This window comes from Chrysochloris asiatica, unplaced genomic scaffold, assembly GCF_000296735.1.
Source record: "Chrysochloris asiatica unplaced genomic scaffold, ChrAsi1.0 scaffold00246, whole genome shotgun sequence".
Lineage (NCBI taxonomy): Eukaryota > Metazoa > Chordata > Mammalia > Afrosoricida > Chrysochloridae > Chrysochloris > Chrysochloris asiatica.
The window spans coordinates 3646175-3664628 of record NW_006408764.1 but is presented as its reverse complement, the minus strand read 5'-3'; the positions used below and the strand labels follow the sequence as shown (position 1 = coordinate 3664628).

Sequence of the window (18454 nt, the reverse complement as noted above, 5' to 3'; positions counted from 1 at the left end):
CTTCAAAAGCGCTGTGGTAGGTCAGTGGTTAAACACTCCACTGCAAACAGTAAAGTTGGTGGTTTAGAATCCACTAGCTGTTTGTGAACAGGCTTGGTTTTTGGTATACTGCCCTCAACCACTGGTTTTTCTTTTCCTCTCTGTCCTGATAGTTTTTGTGTATTGTGTTCCCTCTGCCAGAGACATTCTTCCTCTCCCTCCCTCATCACCCACCTCTATCAGTTACTCTCATACGGCTTTGTTTTCCTGTTCTTATAGGGAGTGTGGTGGCTCCATACACTAAGCACTGGGCTTTGAACCACAAAGTCTGTGGTTTGAGCCTGCCAGCTGCTCCAGGTGAGAAAAAGGAGGCTTTCTGTTCCCTCAAAGACTTAAAGCCTCAGAAACCCTATACAGGGCCATCATGAGTTGGAACCAATTTGACAGCACTCAATAACATAGGACTTAAAACTCCAAATCACCTTATTTCTGGTGTACCCCTCTAAGGGCAGATAGGAGGGCCCATGGAGGGTGGGGAGTGGGATGCCAATGTGTCCTGACCTTGCATACCTGAGACCCTGGATCAGGAAGGTCTCCACAAGTCTTGCATTTCTGTGTTCAACTATACAATCCCCACTGGGTGTCTGGGTCCAGGGAACAGGAGGTATGGGCACATACTTGCATGTAATTGACCTGTTTGAGGGCACAGTGGACATAGGTACAATGGGTTTTGATGAGACACTGAGAATTTCTAGGACAGAGAAGAGTTGGGGAGTGGGGACTATTAAAACTGGATCCCCTAAATCTAATACCTCTCTGTACTGGAGGGTTTGCACTCTACCTGGGGGAACTGGCTCTGCAGTTTAGGATCTCCTCCTGCCACCTGATTCACTCTTTCTAGAGACCCCTAGAGTTATAGATAAGCTGTCTTGACTGTATAAAGGATGAAACTGGCATAGTCACAGTTGGGACTGTGTAGAATGGGGACAAATGGTAGGGCCAAGAAGGCCACTCTATCCAGAACATCATCTTCTCTCCACCCTTCTGGGTCCCTTCACCAGAGCCTGGCAGCTACTTGAGGCCCTAGCATTGGTTCCAGGAGATCTTGAAATACATGTTTAGCCAATTCAGCTGCTAGTGAAACAAGAGCCATCAAAAGCTGGGGTTTGAAACACCTGCTGCCCAACTCTGGCTTAAGCTACATAGGTACGAAAGAGCTGTATTAAGTGGGGTTCTCTGGGTAGAAAACCTGGGATGCTAAACTACAACAGACCGGAGGCCTAGCTGTTGTGTGCATAGGACATCTTTGGGTGACCCCAGGATACTAGTTAGGGAATCTCATAAAGTGTTGGGTTGGGGTGACCAGAACTTTGCTCTGACAGCTAGGCCAAGGTGATGGTCACAGCAAGGGGGGAGGATATGAGGGTTGGGGTGGGGGGAGGTCAGGGAGGCTGTCTGTTCCTTGCAAGAATGACAGCAGTACTGTGTACAATAAACAAAAAGATTTGTATTAGAACGTTTACACTGAAGAAAGAAAGAGGTATCTGCATCATCAAATGTGGAATGTTGAAGAAATATTTAAAATAAATAGACTCCGAGGACAGCTGAGGCTGGCTCAGGCTGGGGCTGATAGAGGCCTCTTTGAGTCAGCTCCAGGTTGCAGGGACAATTGCCTGGCCATGCTGGCCTCCTCCGCACCTTGCTGACACAGCACAGCTGTGACTGGGGCATGAAGAGTGTCTCATGTGCTCATTCTCCACTCTCCTCGCTAATTTCTGTCACAAAGTCTATCAGACTCTGGAGCCCAAAGATATAACCAGCGTCCTGACCCTCGTGTACCACGCTGTCCTCGCCATAGAGCCTACAGGTTGTGTGTGCAAAGTCAATCATGCGCACATCCACTGAGCTGGGGCCAATGCGCTTGTAGGCATAGGCACCAGCAGACTCGTCGGCCGACTCCTCTGACAGGTCCTCCAAGTCCTCAGCATCGGAGTCCAGGGCCACCTCTGACCGCTCCTTTCCATCATAGATGACCAGCAAGGAGCTGGAGTAGAAACGGTAAGACTCCTGTCGCTCTAACACCGCCTTGAGCTCTGTCAGCTTCTTGAGCACAGGACCCAGGAGCTCTCGGCGCAGGTACCGCCCATTGTGGAAGAACTGGAAAAGCGCCTCCTTGAAGCCCTGCACGGACAGCTTCCGTCCATGGTACTTGTTCATGAACATGAGCTGCCCACTGCCTGCCTGGTACACCTGTGGGAGGGAGACCAGCAGGTCAGGAGCTGAGTGAGGGTGATCTCAAGAGCCTGGACCCAAGGGAGGGGGCAGGAGAAGGGGATGCGATGCAACAGTCCTCAATTAGATTAACTTGTCAACTACAAACATTGCACAGGAACCGCTGTCCTCTCTGATCACCACCCACCTGGGATACAGTCTTTCAACCTGGGCTCCATCACTGTGCCCTGCTCACTGCTTGGCATGTGGGTCAGTGATGAGGGCCTAATCCTTCTTTTCTTACTCTGGACTCCTGTCCACAGACTGTAGACTCAGAGAGCAGGAGCAAAGCCAGCCCCAAAGGGGATAGCCCAGATATGCACAATCTCTTTTCTAACCAGAGAGTGGTAAGACTCAGGAAGTACCAAATCAGGAATCTTTTGAGAAAGCAAGCCTATGTCAGGGTGGGGAAGTAAGCAGCCAATGGATGCTCTGGTTAGCCCACACCACGTGCCAACACATTCCTCACCTGCATGCCACACACGCGCACCCCGATGACTGCAGATGTACTCTGCTGGCACTTCCGGATCTGGTTGGCTGCCTTTTCCTCTGAAGCATCATCACCATGCTGCCGTGTGCCCATCTTGAGGTCCAGAACACATGGCACCTCATAGCGGGAGGTCAAATTCTCCAGTAAAATAAATTCTGAGTGGTTAAGGACAATCCCCCAAGAGGAAGACCATGGCACTCCTGGGGCACAATGCCTGCACACAATGTGCCTCAGAGAAGCCCAGGCTCACATGCCAGTCAGCCACAGAGAGCCCTGTCAGTTCTGCCATCTCCCAAGGGAGGAAACCCAAGGCTGGCTAAAAGAACCTCTCCTCCTGTTCCCTCCCCACCCCCAGGAGATATACAATCCTTTGAACTCAGCCAGAGGTGAGATTAGGGTCCTCAATTAGAAATGGAACATCAAATAAGTTCAAGTAAATCCTGAAGTCCTAAATGTGAACTGAAAATATCAGTATGAATTCAGGAAAGCATTTTTCCTTTGAATAAATGTGTACTTCCTAACTATATCCACCGAAAAGACCTAGAAACAATGACCAGAAGGAACACCCCTACTATGGAAGTACCCAGACTGAGGTCTTCCCATTAAAAAAAAAACAGGCCTCCCTAGAGAAGGGATTGGCAAGCCACAGTTACAACTGTAGCCCCATAAGCTAGAAAAGGTTTAAATGGTTGGGGGAGTGGGGGTGTGGGTACATCAAAAGAAAAATAACATGACACATGAAAATGATATGAAACTCATATTTCAATGACCATAAATAAAGTTAGTTGTATAGGAACACAAGTATGCTCTTTCATTTACTATCTATAGCTGCTATCATGTTATAACAGCAGAAGTGTGGCAGAGGCAGTATGGCCCCAATAGCCTAAAATATTAACTACTTGACTCTTTCCCCAAAAGGTTTGCTAACCCCTGGCTTTAGAGGAATGGCTAAGAGCCCACATCTGGAGTAGGAAACGTACATGATCCTAGACTACCTTTTCATATCAGAAAGCAAGCTAGCTACTACCAGACTACTACAGTTGTATCCAAATAATTCAGAAGACTATCCGAAAGGCTCTACTGTCCTAATAGGATGACTGATAGAAGCATCAATCAGTAAGGACAACTGAAATGGGCATCAAATATATTTAAATTCATTCACTTTATTCATAATGAGCTACAACACTCAATAGTCATCTTCAGAGATGTTGTTAAATGCCACTGAGTTGGTTCTAACTCAAAGCAATCCGGTATACGGCTTCTGAGGAGCAGCTGCCGGGTTTGAACCACCAACCTCGTGGTTAGCAGTCCAGTGCTTATCCTATAGAAAACTCATTATTCCAAGCATCTAATAAAGGAACGAATATAAACATTTAACTTGTTCTTTCCTATATACACTACATGTCAGGATAACCGCATAGTTGATGAGGAAACGTCTCTTACAGAAGGATTTGAAGCTAATGAGTGAAGAATATGACAAAATAGTAAGTTACATAATGAAAAAAATGGAGCTTAAGCAACAACGATCCAACACAAAGAAAATGAAAAAACTATTTCTGATGGACAAGCACAATAGCATCTATGATATATAATGCCTGCACCTCCATAAAACTGAATTTGATCAAGCCTTCAGACCCAATTAGCAACTTCCTGAAAATACAGGGGACAGAGAAACTGTAGGAGTGCAGTCAGTAAATTCAGACTGTAGGAAACTCTAGAACACTCAGTTTTCTGATACCTTCAAAGAGAAAAAATAAGGTCCCTACCTTATCTAAAGACAGACATTTTGAACTCATGCAGTCAGATGAGGGTAAATCTCATTGGGATCCCCAAACAAGTCATCAATAAAGAAAAATATTTACAAGACAAATGGGAAAATGTGGGTCCAAACTAGGTATTTGGTATTAAAGAATTACTGTCTACTTTTTAAGAGATAGTATTAGTTTTAAAATATCCTTTTTAAAAAAATATTTGCTGAGGTGTACACAGATGAATTATGTATCTGAGTCTAGTTTCACAAATAATCCATTTGGGGGTGCTGGGTACATTCAGAAAGTGATGACATGAGATTTACAAAGAGGGTTAAATGCTTAGCTATGGTCATGGGTACTTTATGTTAAGTGCCTTTGAAATGGTTTTGACACATAGCAGCCTTGTATAGACTGTCTCAGGAGTAGCTGGTGGATTTGAATCACCAACGTTGTGGTTAGCAGTCCGGTGCCTATCCTACAGAATCACACCAGGAATTTAGGATTCAACAAATTCTATTTGTCATACGTTTAGATTATTCCTTAACAAAGTTTTAAAAAAACCCTCAATTCTACCTGTGATTCCCCTCCACCCCATAAGATAACCTAAAAAAATCTAAAATGATTCACAGTTAATGAGTGATAAGGTAATTTAAAAAAAAAACATCCTGGTGTTTTCCTCATGCAGAAAAGGATAGTTATACTCAGGTCTTGGCAGGTGAGCACTGAGCAGGTTCCCCTTCAAAAGTTTGACAACAGGGACCATTTCCTCTAGGTTGTTTAGGCTCACCAAATAGACTGTCCCCCTCCATAAGGCACCCCTCACCCATTTCCTTATTACCTGTACTCGCAAGCCAACCCTGACTCCTCAGGGAGTTAAGATTTGCCACAGGGTCTCCTGGCACCATAACTAAAACTAAAACCATAAAATCCAACATCTCTCTGGGTGCTCCAAGGGCCTTCTCTCCTCACTACTACAACCTTCACCCCAACACCACCCATTTTTAAAACAGAGATGCTCTGTGAACAAAGGATACTATATTGGTTCCGATGCTTCGCATTCTCCTTCATTCGCTGTAACTGTTGCTGGTGGCACTTCATGCTCCAAGGGTTATAGTGTTTAAGCTGGGAACTCACGTTTCCCTTTTTCTCTACACTGTAGTATAAGACTTCAGATTTCTTTAACCACTCAAATTCTTCTTCCAATTTATGGCTATAAGGAGACAAAGGTTCAATATTTATCAGTTTAATCAAAATTAATGGGCAAAGAAGTACAACTGAACTTTCTGAAGTGATGAGAAGCTTGATATTTTGATGTAGTAGTGGGTTACAGTATAGCTATCTGCAAAACTCATTACATCGAACACTTCAACTTAATGCATTTTACTGAATAGACATTATACCTCAATCATGTTGAGTTAATAATTAAGGAGGTAACCCACTGTTTTCTACAGCAAGGAGAGCCTAAGATGCAAGGACTGTCTCTGCCTTTATCTCCCCGACTTCCCCTACAGGCAGTGGGGGGCAGGCGGCACCACTGCACTCTTAGCCAGCACCAGCCCAACTTCTGGGATATCCAGAATGCTGGAGGGCTGGGAAAATCTGAATTGAAATTCCACAGGAATAAGTCGACTTGCTTAGCTACATCAGAGACACTTCAACATATATAAATTATATGCAAGGTTTTCAAAATGTTCATGTAAAAATGGAATTGATAATGAGTAGAATTTATCCGTGAGCTTTTTGTAGCCCCTTCGTATTTCACAAGTTCCGTCAAGGTGTGACACTTTAAAGACTCTATATTGGTGGACCTAAAATTTCAGTGAGACCATTCCATCCACTACAATCTCTAAGCAACCTGAGGTGCACAAAAATGGCTTATCTGGGTCACTACTACACCCCACAACCCAGCTGAGAGCCTGGCACAGAGCAGTCATATACAGAATGGGTAGCTATGTCTCTTTTACAGCTGTTCCACAGCCATTTCCCCAAAATGGGCATGATCTAATTAAAAGAGGTGCTGGGCAGGTGTACCATGCAGGAACTGGTCACCTCACCAAGTGATAGAACATCTAAGATCATTGTGTGTATGTGTCCTTGGCTCCTACCCAAGACCTCTCACACAGAGCCCAGGGTTTATACCCACCTTTTCACTTTCTCTTCTTTCCGGTGCTGGCGCACCCAATCCTTGGAAGTCTTTTCTGTTTCTAGGACATGATGCTTTTTGTTTGTCCATCTTAGGAGCTTACTTTTTGGTTCACAGTCTAAATTGTCTACATTGTCCACAGTTCCATGGTCCCCTTTTATTGGATATGCTATTAAACACAAATTCCTATCTTCATCTTCTTCAAAACACACGGACACCACACCTGGAAGGAGGGTGAGGAGCACAGCAGACTTTTAATTCCACAGGAAGATGCGTTCTAAATAACATGATTGTAACATTTGTTTTTTTTCTTACCCTGTTCTTTAGTCTCTCTGTTGCCAGAGGCCCCAAACTCATCTGCAAACTTAACAAATATCAAAACAGCTAGAAAAGATGACACCATACAAGACAAGCAATTAAGGAGCAAACATGGCTGAGAGTCTTCCTCTCTGATGCACTCAACAAAGGCAAGAGCCAAAGAATTACAAGACACATTTTTCCATCATTGAAAATGTTTATTAATTTTTTATGGAACTCTTCTAATCCTAAGGAAAATGTAAAACATTTGCTCTTTATATCTTGTCAATATTTTAATGCCCTAAAAAGAAACACCATTGGCTTCAAGGCTTGCTTTGAAGAGCCAGAAGTCCCTGGGGAGTGGGGGTACGGTGGACAGATTTGCCTTGGGGGGTGGGGTAAGAGAAGATTGTGCAAGCAAAGCAAAATAAAGGGGAAACAAAACAAATCACACAGCACAAGAGACATCCTAGAAAGGCTTCCCGAAGAACCCCCACATAGGTGGGCACCCCAAGCCTTTTGTCCTTCTCAAATATGTTAACTTTATTGGTCTTTGCAGTCTCCTGTCACAAAAGAAAATGAACACAAGGCAGATAGGATGGGGCAGGGAACACAGATGCGTGGTGGCCTCGAAAGTAGCTCTCCCCCTGGAGTCTCTAGAACCTGCCAAGCGTAATGAGACAGTCTTTGAGGGAGGCTGTCAGGTGGGAACATTTCAGCAGGTGCCGACGAGCGTGCCTTACAAGCGTAATGGCTGAACGCCTTTCCTCCCAGGCCTCTCTGCCAGGGATCACTCAACCTGCTCAGTCCTTGCTGCCTGCCCGCTCCAGCAGGGGAATGCGTTCTCACAGAGAGACGACACTTCTGAGGTATCCCCCAGCTCTGGGTGCAGAGGAGCCCGGGTAGGGAATTCAGGGTACCACACTTCCCTGTGGCCACGGGGAAAAGACCAAGGGTAAAAAGGGGGTAGGGGTGGCCATCTAACAAGGGGCCTTTGGCTTTGTCCTGGAAAAAACAATAGAGAAGGACCAAGTGAGGGCCCCCAACCCCCACCCTCACCACAAACACACAGACATATTCAGATTACAGATTAAGCCCAGTACATTCTGGCTTTAAAAAAAAAAAGTTTCAACAATCCCAGGACTACGTAGTAGTAGTTCCAGGGTCTTTTGTACAACCAAGCAATGCAAATTTAAAATTAATTTCCTTAATGGCCTCTTCCTTGGTTTACAAAGGGTTGGACACCCACCCCCAGGGAAGGCCACATCATACTGGTAACTGTTGATGTTCCCTCAAAAAATTAAATTAGTTGTATCAAAGGGGCAATTGCAGGGACAGTCTGTAACAGCAAAGGGTTTTCAGCTAATCAGCACAGGCCTCCCACTCCTGCATTCCATCTGACTCAATCAACCCTGCTCCCAGCCTACCTAATCACCCGGCTTCTGATTTCCTGGAGGACAAGATGCAGGCGGCAAGTATTCTGAGTAAAACCCTCCCAGAGTCTTCTCCTGCTGTTCCCCTCATGGGTTACAGCCATCAAGAGACACCTGAACATAAAACACATCTACACTTCCACCAAAAATAAACTCAAAACAAATCCACAAAACAAAACAGAATTGAGCAATCTTACCAAGGCTTGAAAACTGAGGGTGTGAGGTGCTGGGCTGAGGGCCAAGAGGAGGAGGAGGGAAAACACAGTGAGTGGGAAGGGGGCAAGGTTCCGGAAAGGCTGCGCAGGCCTTCCACAAGCCGTCACCTTTGTATCTCCTTGGTGCTGGCTTCCCCTATGGCGGCGAGGGGCTTACCTTTGTACTGGGGAGTGAATTTTCGCATCTCAGCTGGGAGGGTCTCGTAGAACTGGTGCTCCCTTGGGACCAGAGGCTTGCACAAGGTCATCTCATTGAAGCGGAGCACGCATGAGTGTCCCCCGACTTGGTGGACAAAGGGCTCCAGCAGGACACCCTTGGCGCGGAGCTCCACGTCCATGGCCCTGAAGGCTGGGCTCATCCTCCGAGCACAGACAACGGGAAGAAGGGGGAGGCAGCGGGGTCCTGCAGCCAGCGTGTCCTCCGTCTATCGTCTGTCCGTGCGTTCCTCTGTCCAGTCTTGGCTCTGCTTCTCAGCTTATGTGAGTAAAGACACTCTGCCAGAAACAAACGTAAAGACACTAGGGTTGGAAGTGGCCTGGGAACTGACTTAAGAGCTGCTCACCTCCTCCAGCTACTGAAAGACAAATAGTCTGAGCTCTTGGGGGGGGGGGGGGGGGTTGCCCCGCCTCCTCCTGCAGAAAAACAAACAGGAGGGGCGGGACCAGACATGGAGAGGCAGGGCCTGGGCTCCAGGAGCCGCCAAACAGCCAGCACCTCCCCAAGACGGTAGAGAAAGCCACCACAGACGGGGAAAACTCGAAACCAACCTATTGTTTGTATTCAATCTTGCCATTTTCTAATAAGATTATCCTATTATAATACAAGTATTTTATAAGATACTTTTATTGTTGTTAAGTGCAGTCGAGTCAGTTCTTACTCATAGCGACACCATACAGGGTTCCCAAGGTGCGGTAGGTGGATTTGAACCACTAACCTTGCAGTCAGCAGTCCAGTATTTACCCTACATCGCCACACCAGGGCACTTACACATAGGGAAAACCTGAATAGGTACCATTTAGTAAGATTACTTCACCAAAGTATCTACACACACAACGCCTCTTGCCCAAGGCCAGATGCAAGCTCCATTAACCTTATTAGCAATGGAACTTGGGCCCAGCTTTAATGATTAACATCTGCATCAAAAACAAATGATGGGGCTGACTAACTTGTTTTAAAAGATACACAGTGTTCTAGGTCATTCACTGATTACCAAAACTGGGGAACACCTTTAAGACCAAAGATGGGCTCCTGGGGCCATCAGGGCTACCCCATTCCCTGAGGCACCCAGGCCCTGAGGCACCCAGGATCTTAGCAAAGCATACACCTTTGCTTGTAAAGGTTTCAGGGAACGTCAAGCTAGTTTTCTGTGTTATCATGGGGAAAACAGAAAAGAAATGGCTACAAATTTTTATTCACACTCATACAGGGCTTCCAACTACACTTCAGTCAAGTTTGTCACGGTGTTTGTTGCTATGATACTGGAAACCAAGCCACCAGTATTTCAACACCAGTAGGGGCAATTCATTGTGGACAGGTTTCAGTCAGTGGACCCTCCAAACTGAGGCTAGGAAAGCTAGGAAGTAAGGCCTAGAGATCTACTTCTGAAAATGAGCCAATGAAAACCTTATAAAGCAAAACACAATACTATCCTGGTGTTGTGCTGCAGGGCAATGCACTAGACCACAAGGTCAGTTTGAGCTGTAAGGTTGGCCAGCGGCTGTTCAAACCCACCTGAATCGGAACCAACTTTAACAATAACAACTACATAGTGCTGGAAGACTCCTAGGTTGGAAAGCACTCAAAATACACAGAGGCAGCAACCACGGCATTGAGCATAACACCCATCAGGAAGATGGTGTTGCTATAAGTTATAGCCAACTTGACAGCAGCTAAAATTTTTACTACTCAGGTTCCCAAGACAAAGTGGTGTGGATGAATCTGCTGGATATGAGCCCTCTGCCCTCTCATGTTGTTGTTAAGTGCCATTGAGTTGATTCCGACCCAAAGTGACCCTATATGGGGTTTCCAAGGAGCAGCTGGTGAGCTTGAACCACTGACCTTGCAGTTCAAACGACTTTGCAGTCTGACACATTAGCCCACAGAGCCACATCAGGGTTCTGTTCTCTCATGTGGGTAATATTAAGAGTTGTCAAGTTGCTTCCGACCCTGTGTAGGGTTTCTGAGGAGCAGCTGGTGGGTTTTAACCGCCCAACTTGCGATTAGTAGCCCAGTGCTTATCTTACAGTGCCCCTAAAGCACCTATTGATGAGCAAGGTGGTTCCATGTAATAAACACTGGACTGGGAACCACGAGGTCAGTGGTGTGAGCCCATCTTTTGCTCTGAGGGAAAAAGATGAGTTTTCTGCTTCCACGAAGATTTTAAGCCTCAGAAATCCTATACAGGGTCACTATGAGACAAAACTGACTCTAAGGCATTTCACAGTAACAACAAAGCACATTATATGCCAGGCTCATTACAGAAATTGATCTCATTTGATCTTAACAGTAGTTTCTGTGTGGTAGATACTGCTTTCTCTGTTGTAAATGATAGTCAAGATTCAGAGAAGTGAGGAAACACTTGTAGGGCCAGACACTAAGCCACAGCACTCAAGTGAGCCTCAAACAATCAACCATGGTCTCTGGCACCTCTGCCTCGGTCCAGTCCTACTCCTATGCACATTGAACATTTTGCTTATCTCATGAAAGTGCTTTCACATGTATTTATATTATTCTATTTATAAACCAGAGTCATGGTGTAATGCTATAGGATAAGCAATGGACTGCTAACCACAAGGGTGGCAGTTCAGACCCACCAGCCACTCCTCAGAACCAACTCAACAGCCCTCAACAATAACATTTCTAAAGTAGCTTCCTTTTTAAAGAGTGTAAATGAGTGTTAATTTAGTCATTTCCAGAAAAAAACTAATTCTAGGCCTCCATTTGACTCAAGGATTAAGAATCAATAACTTTTCCTATGTACAAAGAATAGAGAACCAGGTGATTTCTCACTGGGCACTGCCTTTCCATCGCCACATATAAAAAAGTGTGTCCTAAAAAAAGTCCCCAGACACTGTGACACAGGCAGCGAGCTGGAATGATGAGTACATTCCAGCCATTCCTCACTCTCTACAGAAGGCAGCGCTCCAAAATGCCTGGCCACACAATCCCTTTCTGTAGCGTTACAAAGATGGATTCATACTAACCACAAGGTAGATGTTCAAATCCACCGGCTGCTCCTTGAAATCTTACACAGGGTCATTTAGTTGGAACTGACTCAACGGCACTTAACAAGAAATCTACTGAAAATGGAGTCCTGGTGTGGCTCCGTAGGATAAGCACTAGACTATTTACTACAAGGTTGGCAGTTCAAACCCACCAGTTGGTCCTTGGAAACCCTATACAGGGTCACTATGAGTTAGAACTTAACAACAAAAGTCTATTGAAAAGACATTCTATTCTATTTCTTATTCAAGAGCAATACCAGAGAAAAGTTACCACCAGTGTACCAAAGCATGAGTTAGGCTCCACTGTGAAAGCACAAGATGCTCCTACTAGGTCAGATTTTAGAGATGCACATTCCAAAGCTTTTATTGCTGTTGCTCAGTACCGTCAAGTCAGTTCTGACTCATAGTGATCCTGTATAAGGTATTAGGGTTTCTGAGAAGCATTTGGCGGATGTGAACCGGCAACCTTGAGGTTCAAGCCGACCTTGTGGTTGAGTACTTATCCTATATAGTGCCACACCAGAATGCCAAAGCCTTCACAAAGGTGTAAAATTTATTTTGCTATCAGAGCAATGCTAACAATGAGGTAAATTGACAGACACTAGTTTCCCTTTTGGAACTTCAAGCAGGAATTATTAAACATATCCTGGTAAGTAAAAAATCACCTCATTTCAGGCATCTGTTTCACCTACCCCTAAATCCAATGAAAAATTGAAAAGAAAATGGAAACTGTTATTTCATGCATAATTGGCTGCTCCCCCAGGCCCCCAGTGTGTTCATTAGCTTCTGGGCATGTGGTGGCACCTTGCCAACCTTGGCAGTCCATGGGACATTACTCCCTGGAGAAGAAACATCAATTTGGGAATAGAAGTAGCACAAATAAGGCTTACTCTTGACTAAACCAAGTCTGATGACAGAGGAAACTCCCAAATGTGAAGAGAAAATGAGGGAAACAATTGATGAGCCTGCAGTTAGGTGGAGTGGTCAATCAAGATGGGTTATATCTAGTCCCAATTCTGCAGTCAACTGCTTGGAGAAAGACTCCATCCAAGTCCCTGTCTCCCTTTCGGTTTCAGTTTTCTAAAACTGTAAAATGGGGGAGGCAAGCTGGAAGAAGCTCCCTAATCTGTGGGTTGTTAGGTAACCAAATTAGTGAGTGGTAACTGTAGGTTTTTTTAATCAAATAGAAGAAAATTTAAAAATCAATGCATAGCATACAGTAAGATAAGTAAGTCCTTTTTTGTTTCAATTATGTTCACTCTCTTCAATATGAACTATCAAATATGGCTTCACTGTACTACAAAATACTTCTTACTTTTGGGGTTGCAGACAAAAAGCATAAAAACGCTTCTATTCTAGGGTTGCTTGCATAGGCCCCATCACTACTGGAAAATGAAGGACCAGGGTGGAACCCTGTCCCACCTGCTACACTCTGCCCCACATGTGGTTTGAACAAGTTTTTAAACAGAAGCTTTACAGTAGGCTTACCTGAGATCATGGAATATTAACCAATATTTAAAGCCAAAGCATGGGCCGACTCTGTTTCTAGGGAGATAGGTTTCAGATGTAGCATCTATTTTAGCTTTCCACTTTGCCTAACATTTGTCCATGAGACTATAAACAGGTAATGAACACAGAATTTGCATGGACAATCTATTCCCAAACATAAATTTCCCCCTAGAGTCCACCCACTCCAAATTAATCTAATTGGCTTAAGTATCCATTGGAAACAATGTCTTAAGGTTCTTTAAGTATTGCAAATAAAACAGCTATGACTCATGATAGCTCCTGGCCCCTTAGCTCAGGCAGGTCATCCAGAATTTAGTTAATGAGGTACAAATTGGATCTCTGGTGGCTACATACTCCACACCTCAATAAAGCCCTAGGGTCAGGCAGTCACACAGGATGGTTTGAGGCACAACAGGCTGAAGGTGAGAAAAACAACCCTCACTATTAGAACCTCTTCCCCATCAGGTCAAGAGTCAAGCCCCAGTATGTGGTTGGCATCTATACACACCACCCAGATCATGTATCACCAGGGCGAGTCACCAAACTGCCAGACATCAGCCTATCAGGGTTCTCCGGGCTTCCACAACTCTGAAACACCTTTTGGGCGGCAGGTTCACACACTTTCCTTTCCAGAACGCTCTTCTGAGAACACTGCCAGTCAGCAAAGTGGTCGCCAGAGATCTGGCGTAGGAAGGGCTGAACACATAAGGTTTATTCTAATTTGGAGCACACAACGGTCCCACCAATCAATAAGAGATTAAAAATGTGTGTACAAAAAGTCCTAATTTGAAAACAAACTAAATGTCCAAATACGGGGTAAAGAATAAATAAAATATGGTACCTCTAGCTGGTGAATTGGAAGCTAGAATGAAAGGGAAAATGCTGAAACATGTACAATAGCACCAATAACATTAAATACTTAGGGAAAAATATGGCAAAATATGTACAAGACCAGAAACTAAAAACCATTGTTGAGAAAAATGAACGATTCAAGTAAATGTAATCACATATGGTTATTCAAGGCTCCAACGACTCAATACTGTTAACACGTTCATTTTCCTCAAAGTGATCTGTAGCCTCAATGCAATCTCAATCAAAATGCCAGGAAGACTTTCTGGGTAGAAATCAACAAGGTGATTTTAAAATTTATATGATGAACCTATTAGAATCACTGGAGTCCTGGTGTGGCGCTGTGGGTTAATGCATCAGACAGCAAAGTCGTTTGAACTGCTCGGTTGGTGGTTCAAGATCACCAGCTGCTTCTTGGAAACCCTATACAGGGTCACTATGGGTCGGAATTGACTTGATGGCACTTAACAACAACATTAGAATCACCAGAGTCCTGGTGTGGTGCTGCGATGTCAATCTGAAAGGCAAGGTAGGCGGTTCAAGTTCATCAGGAGCTTCTCCTCGGAAACTCAACTGACTCAACAACACTTAACAACAGCTAGAATAACCAACATGATTTAAAAAAATTGGAGGTACCTTCCTAATTTCAAGACTTACTATAATTCTACATGATTAAAAGACTGTGCAGTACTGGCATGAGAATCAGCACAGAAATCAAAGAAGCACACAGAGTTCAGAAACAGATCCAAACCTATCCAACCAATGCATTTTCAACAAAGAAGCTAGAGTGGGTTGAATTAACCAAACCCCATTGTCATCAAACTGACAGTAACCCTATAGGATAGCACAGAACTGCCCCACAGAGTTTCTAAGGATTTAAGCTGGTGTGGTGATGTAGGATCACCACTTGACCAGCAATTCAAACCCATCAGCTGCTCCTCAGAAACTCTATACAGGGAGGTTATGAGTCAGAACCGACTCGATAGCATTTAACAACAATCTTTATGGAAGCAGACTGCCTCGTTTTTCTCCTGTGGAGTAACTTGTGGGTGTGAACCATCCACCTTTCAGTTAGCAACTAAGCAGTTAATCCCTGTACCACCAGGGCTCCATTGTAGGTTGAGTTGTTGTTGTTGTTAAGTGCTGTGGAATCAGTTGACTCACAGTGATCCTGTATAGTGTTTCCAAGGAGCAGCTGGTGGGTTTGAACCTCTGACCTTGCAGTTAACAGTCCAGTGCTTATCCTAAAGCACCATACCAGGACTCCATGCTCACCTAGAACCTCAGAATGTGACTTTATATGGAATAAGAATACTAACTACACCATCATCACAATTCTTGAGCTCACTGTTGCTGCCAATGTGTCAATCCATCTTCTTGGATTGACAAGAAAAAAGATCTTCCTCTTTTTTGCTGAGCCTGTATTTTACCAAAGATGATGTCCTTTCTTCTCCAGGGACTGGTCCTTCCTGATAACATGTCCAATGAAGCATTGGACTGTACTTTTTCTAAGATCGATATGTTTGTTCTTCTGGTGGCCCACAGTATATTTTAAATTCTTCACAAACACCATAACTGAAAATTATCAGTCTTCCTTATTGTTCAACTTATTTATTGTTCAACATAGGAGGCAAGTGAAAAACAAAATTAAAAAATCCCCGTGATTTGGGTCAGGCACATCTTAGTCCTCAAGTTGACATCTTTGCTTTTTTTTTTTAATGTTTTATTGCGAATTATATGATAGTTTACATGGGAGAACATTAGTTTTACATTCATTCTATCGTATATATCGTTTCATTGCCATGGTTACAATCCCCTCCATGCATCATCAACCAACCAAAGGGTATACCCTGCAAGCCTGCCCCCTACACCCCCACCCCCTTCCCAGTCTTCAGCACACAGTCACTCTCCATCTCTGGATCTAAAGTCCCCAGCTGCTCCATCGCTCCACATCATCATCTCTGCCTCCATCTCAGGCATCACTGCTTCTATGGGTACGGTCCTGCTCTCAGCTCTTCTCCATTGATGGTCCTAAGGACCTCTGCTCCTAGACTGGAAAACTAAATCACTCCCTTCCTTGCTATAAAACATCTACCTTTACATTTCCAACCCTCACAATCAGTCCTGATAACAATTATTCACTATTGTATCACAAGAGACCCATCTGCATTTCATTTCATCAGGTCCGCCTAGACAGACTGGATACTACTCACTGGAGATTCTGCCTTCCTCCAGACCCCCTGGCTCTAGGTTCCCTCTTGAAAAGCTTGTAAGCCAGTCACTTCTTGCCTTTGTGACATCTTTGCTTTTTAAGGCTTTAAAGAAGTCTTTTGCAGATTTGCCCAATTCAATAGATCACTTGATTTCTTGACTATTGCTTCTGTAAGTTTTTACTGTGGGTCCAAGTAAAATGAAATCCTGGCAACGTCACACTTTTCTGTTTATCAAGACATTTATTCATCCAGTTGTGAGGATTTTTGTTTTCTTTATGTTGAAGTATAATCTATACTGTAGGCTATAAGTCTTTGGTCTTCATCAGTAAGTACTTCAAGTCCATTTCAATTTCAGCAAGCAAGGTTGTGTCATCTGTTAATAAGCCTTCACGCAATCCTAAAGCCACATTCTTCTCCATATAGTCCAGCTTCTTGGATTATTTGCTCAGCATGCAGACTGAGTAAGTCTGATGACAGGATACAATTCTGATGCACACACCTTTCCTGATCTTAAACCACAGTATCTGCTTCTTCTTTTCTAACAACTGCCTCTTGGTCTATGGACAGGTTCTGCATGAGCACAATTAGGTGTTCCAGAAATTTCATTCTTCACAATCACTTGTCTGTTACTTTGTCACACTATGGTGATTTGCGTGTTGCTGTGATGCTGGAAGTTCTATTACCAGTATTTGAAATACTGGGCTACCTACAAAGGATAATTTTCAGCACAGCTTCCAGACTAAGGCAGACTGGGAAGAAGGACCACCTGGTGATCTACTTCTTTAAAAAATTGGCTAGTGAAAGCCTTGTTGACAGCTGCAGAACAATGGCTGATAACATGTCGGAATATGAGTCCCTCAGGTTGAAAAGCACTCAAAATACAACTGGGCTTTGAAAGAGCTGCCTCATCAAAGTACAACAAAGTAAAGCTTTCGGGACCTTCATCTGCTGATGTGGCACAACTCAAAATTATAAGACACATAGCTGTTGTTGTTGTTGTTAAGGGCCAGTGAGTCAATTCTGACCCATAGCGACGCTGAATAGGGTTTCCGAGGAGCAGCTGGTGAGCTTGAACCACCGACCTTGCAGTTCAAATGACTTTGCAGTCTGACACATTAGCCCACAGCGCCACACCAGGACCCCAAGAAACAGGTGTAAATATCCATTAATAATTAGAACATGGAATGTACTAAGTATGAACCAAGGAAAATTGAGTTGCAAGTCCATCTCATTGTGGGCCTTCCTCTTTTTCTCTGACCCTTCATTTTACCAAGCATGATGCCCTTCTCCAGGGACTAGTCCTGCCTGATAAGATGTCTGATATATGAGAGACAAAGTCAGCTTATCATGGATTCCAAGGAGCCTTTTGGCTGTATTTCTTTCAACACAAACTTGTTTGTTCTTTTGGCAGTCCATGGTACTTTTAATATTCTCCTCTAACACACTAACTCAAATGCATCAATTCTTCTACAGACTTCCTTATTCACTGTCCAACTTTCACATGCATATGAAGTTATTGAAAATATGATGGCTCGGGTCAGGTGCACCTTAGTCCTGACATCTTTGCTCTTGAACACTTTAAAGAGCCCTTGTGGAACAGATTTGCCTAATGCAATACATTATTCGATTTCTTAGCTGCTGCTTCACAATTAGCATTGATTGTGGAAACAGGCAAAATGAAGTCTTTCACAACTTCAATCTTATAAATAAACTTAATTTATCTTGATGTTATTTATTGGTCCAGTTGTGAGGATGTTTGTTTTCTTTACATTGAGATGTATACCATACCAAAGGCACAACCCATATCAAAGGCTGTGGTTTTTGAGCTTCATCAGTAAGTATTCCAAATTCTCTTTGCTTTCAGAAAGCAAGGTAGTATCATCTGCATCTCACAGGTTGTTAATGAGTCTTCCTCCAATTCTAATGCCACATTCTTCTTTATATACTTTAGCTTCTCAGATTATGTGGTCAGCATACAGAGTGAACAAGTATGGTGAAATACAGCCCTTGTACACACCTTTCCTAATTTTAAATCATTCAGTGTTCTCTTGTTCTGTTCGAAGAACTGCCTCTTGGTCT

General features: G+C 43.9%; 1 protein-coding gene across 2 annotated transcripts; it reads right to left on the bottom strand.

The window, feature by feature from the left end:
• Positions 1-1466: 1466 nt before the first annotated feature.
• IP6K2 (inositol hexakisphosphate kinase 2) lies at positions 1467-9044 on the bottom strand. Of its 2 annotated transcripts, XM_006873627.1 has the most exons (6): positions 8737-8938; positions 6950-7018; positions 6635-6857; positions 5526-5701; positions 2720-2895; positions 1467-2229 (listed from the first exon to the last, which is right to left on the bottom strand). In XM_006873627.1, exons 1-6 carry the CDS (start codon positions 8936-8938, stop codon positions 1729-1731), a joined length of 1347 nt encoding a protein of 448 aa, XP_006873689.1. In that variant the 3' UTR covers positions 1467-1728. The 2 variants fall into 2 exon arrangements, with proteins under 2 accessions (XP_006873689.1, XP_006873690.1); XM_006873628.1 differs by lacking the exon at positions 6950-7018 and having other exon boundaries at positions 8737-9044.
• Positions 9045-18454: the final 9410 nt, after the last annotated feature.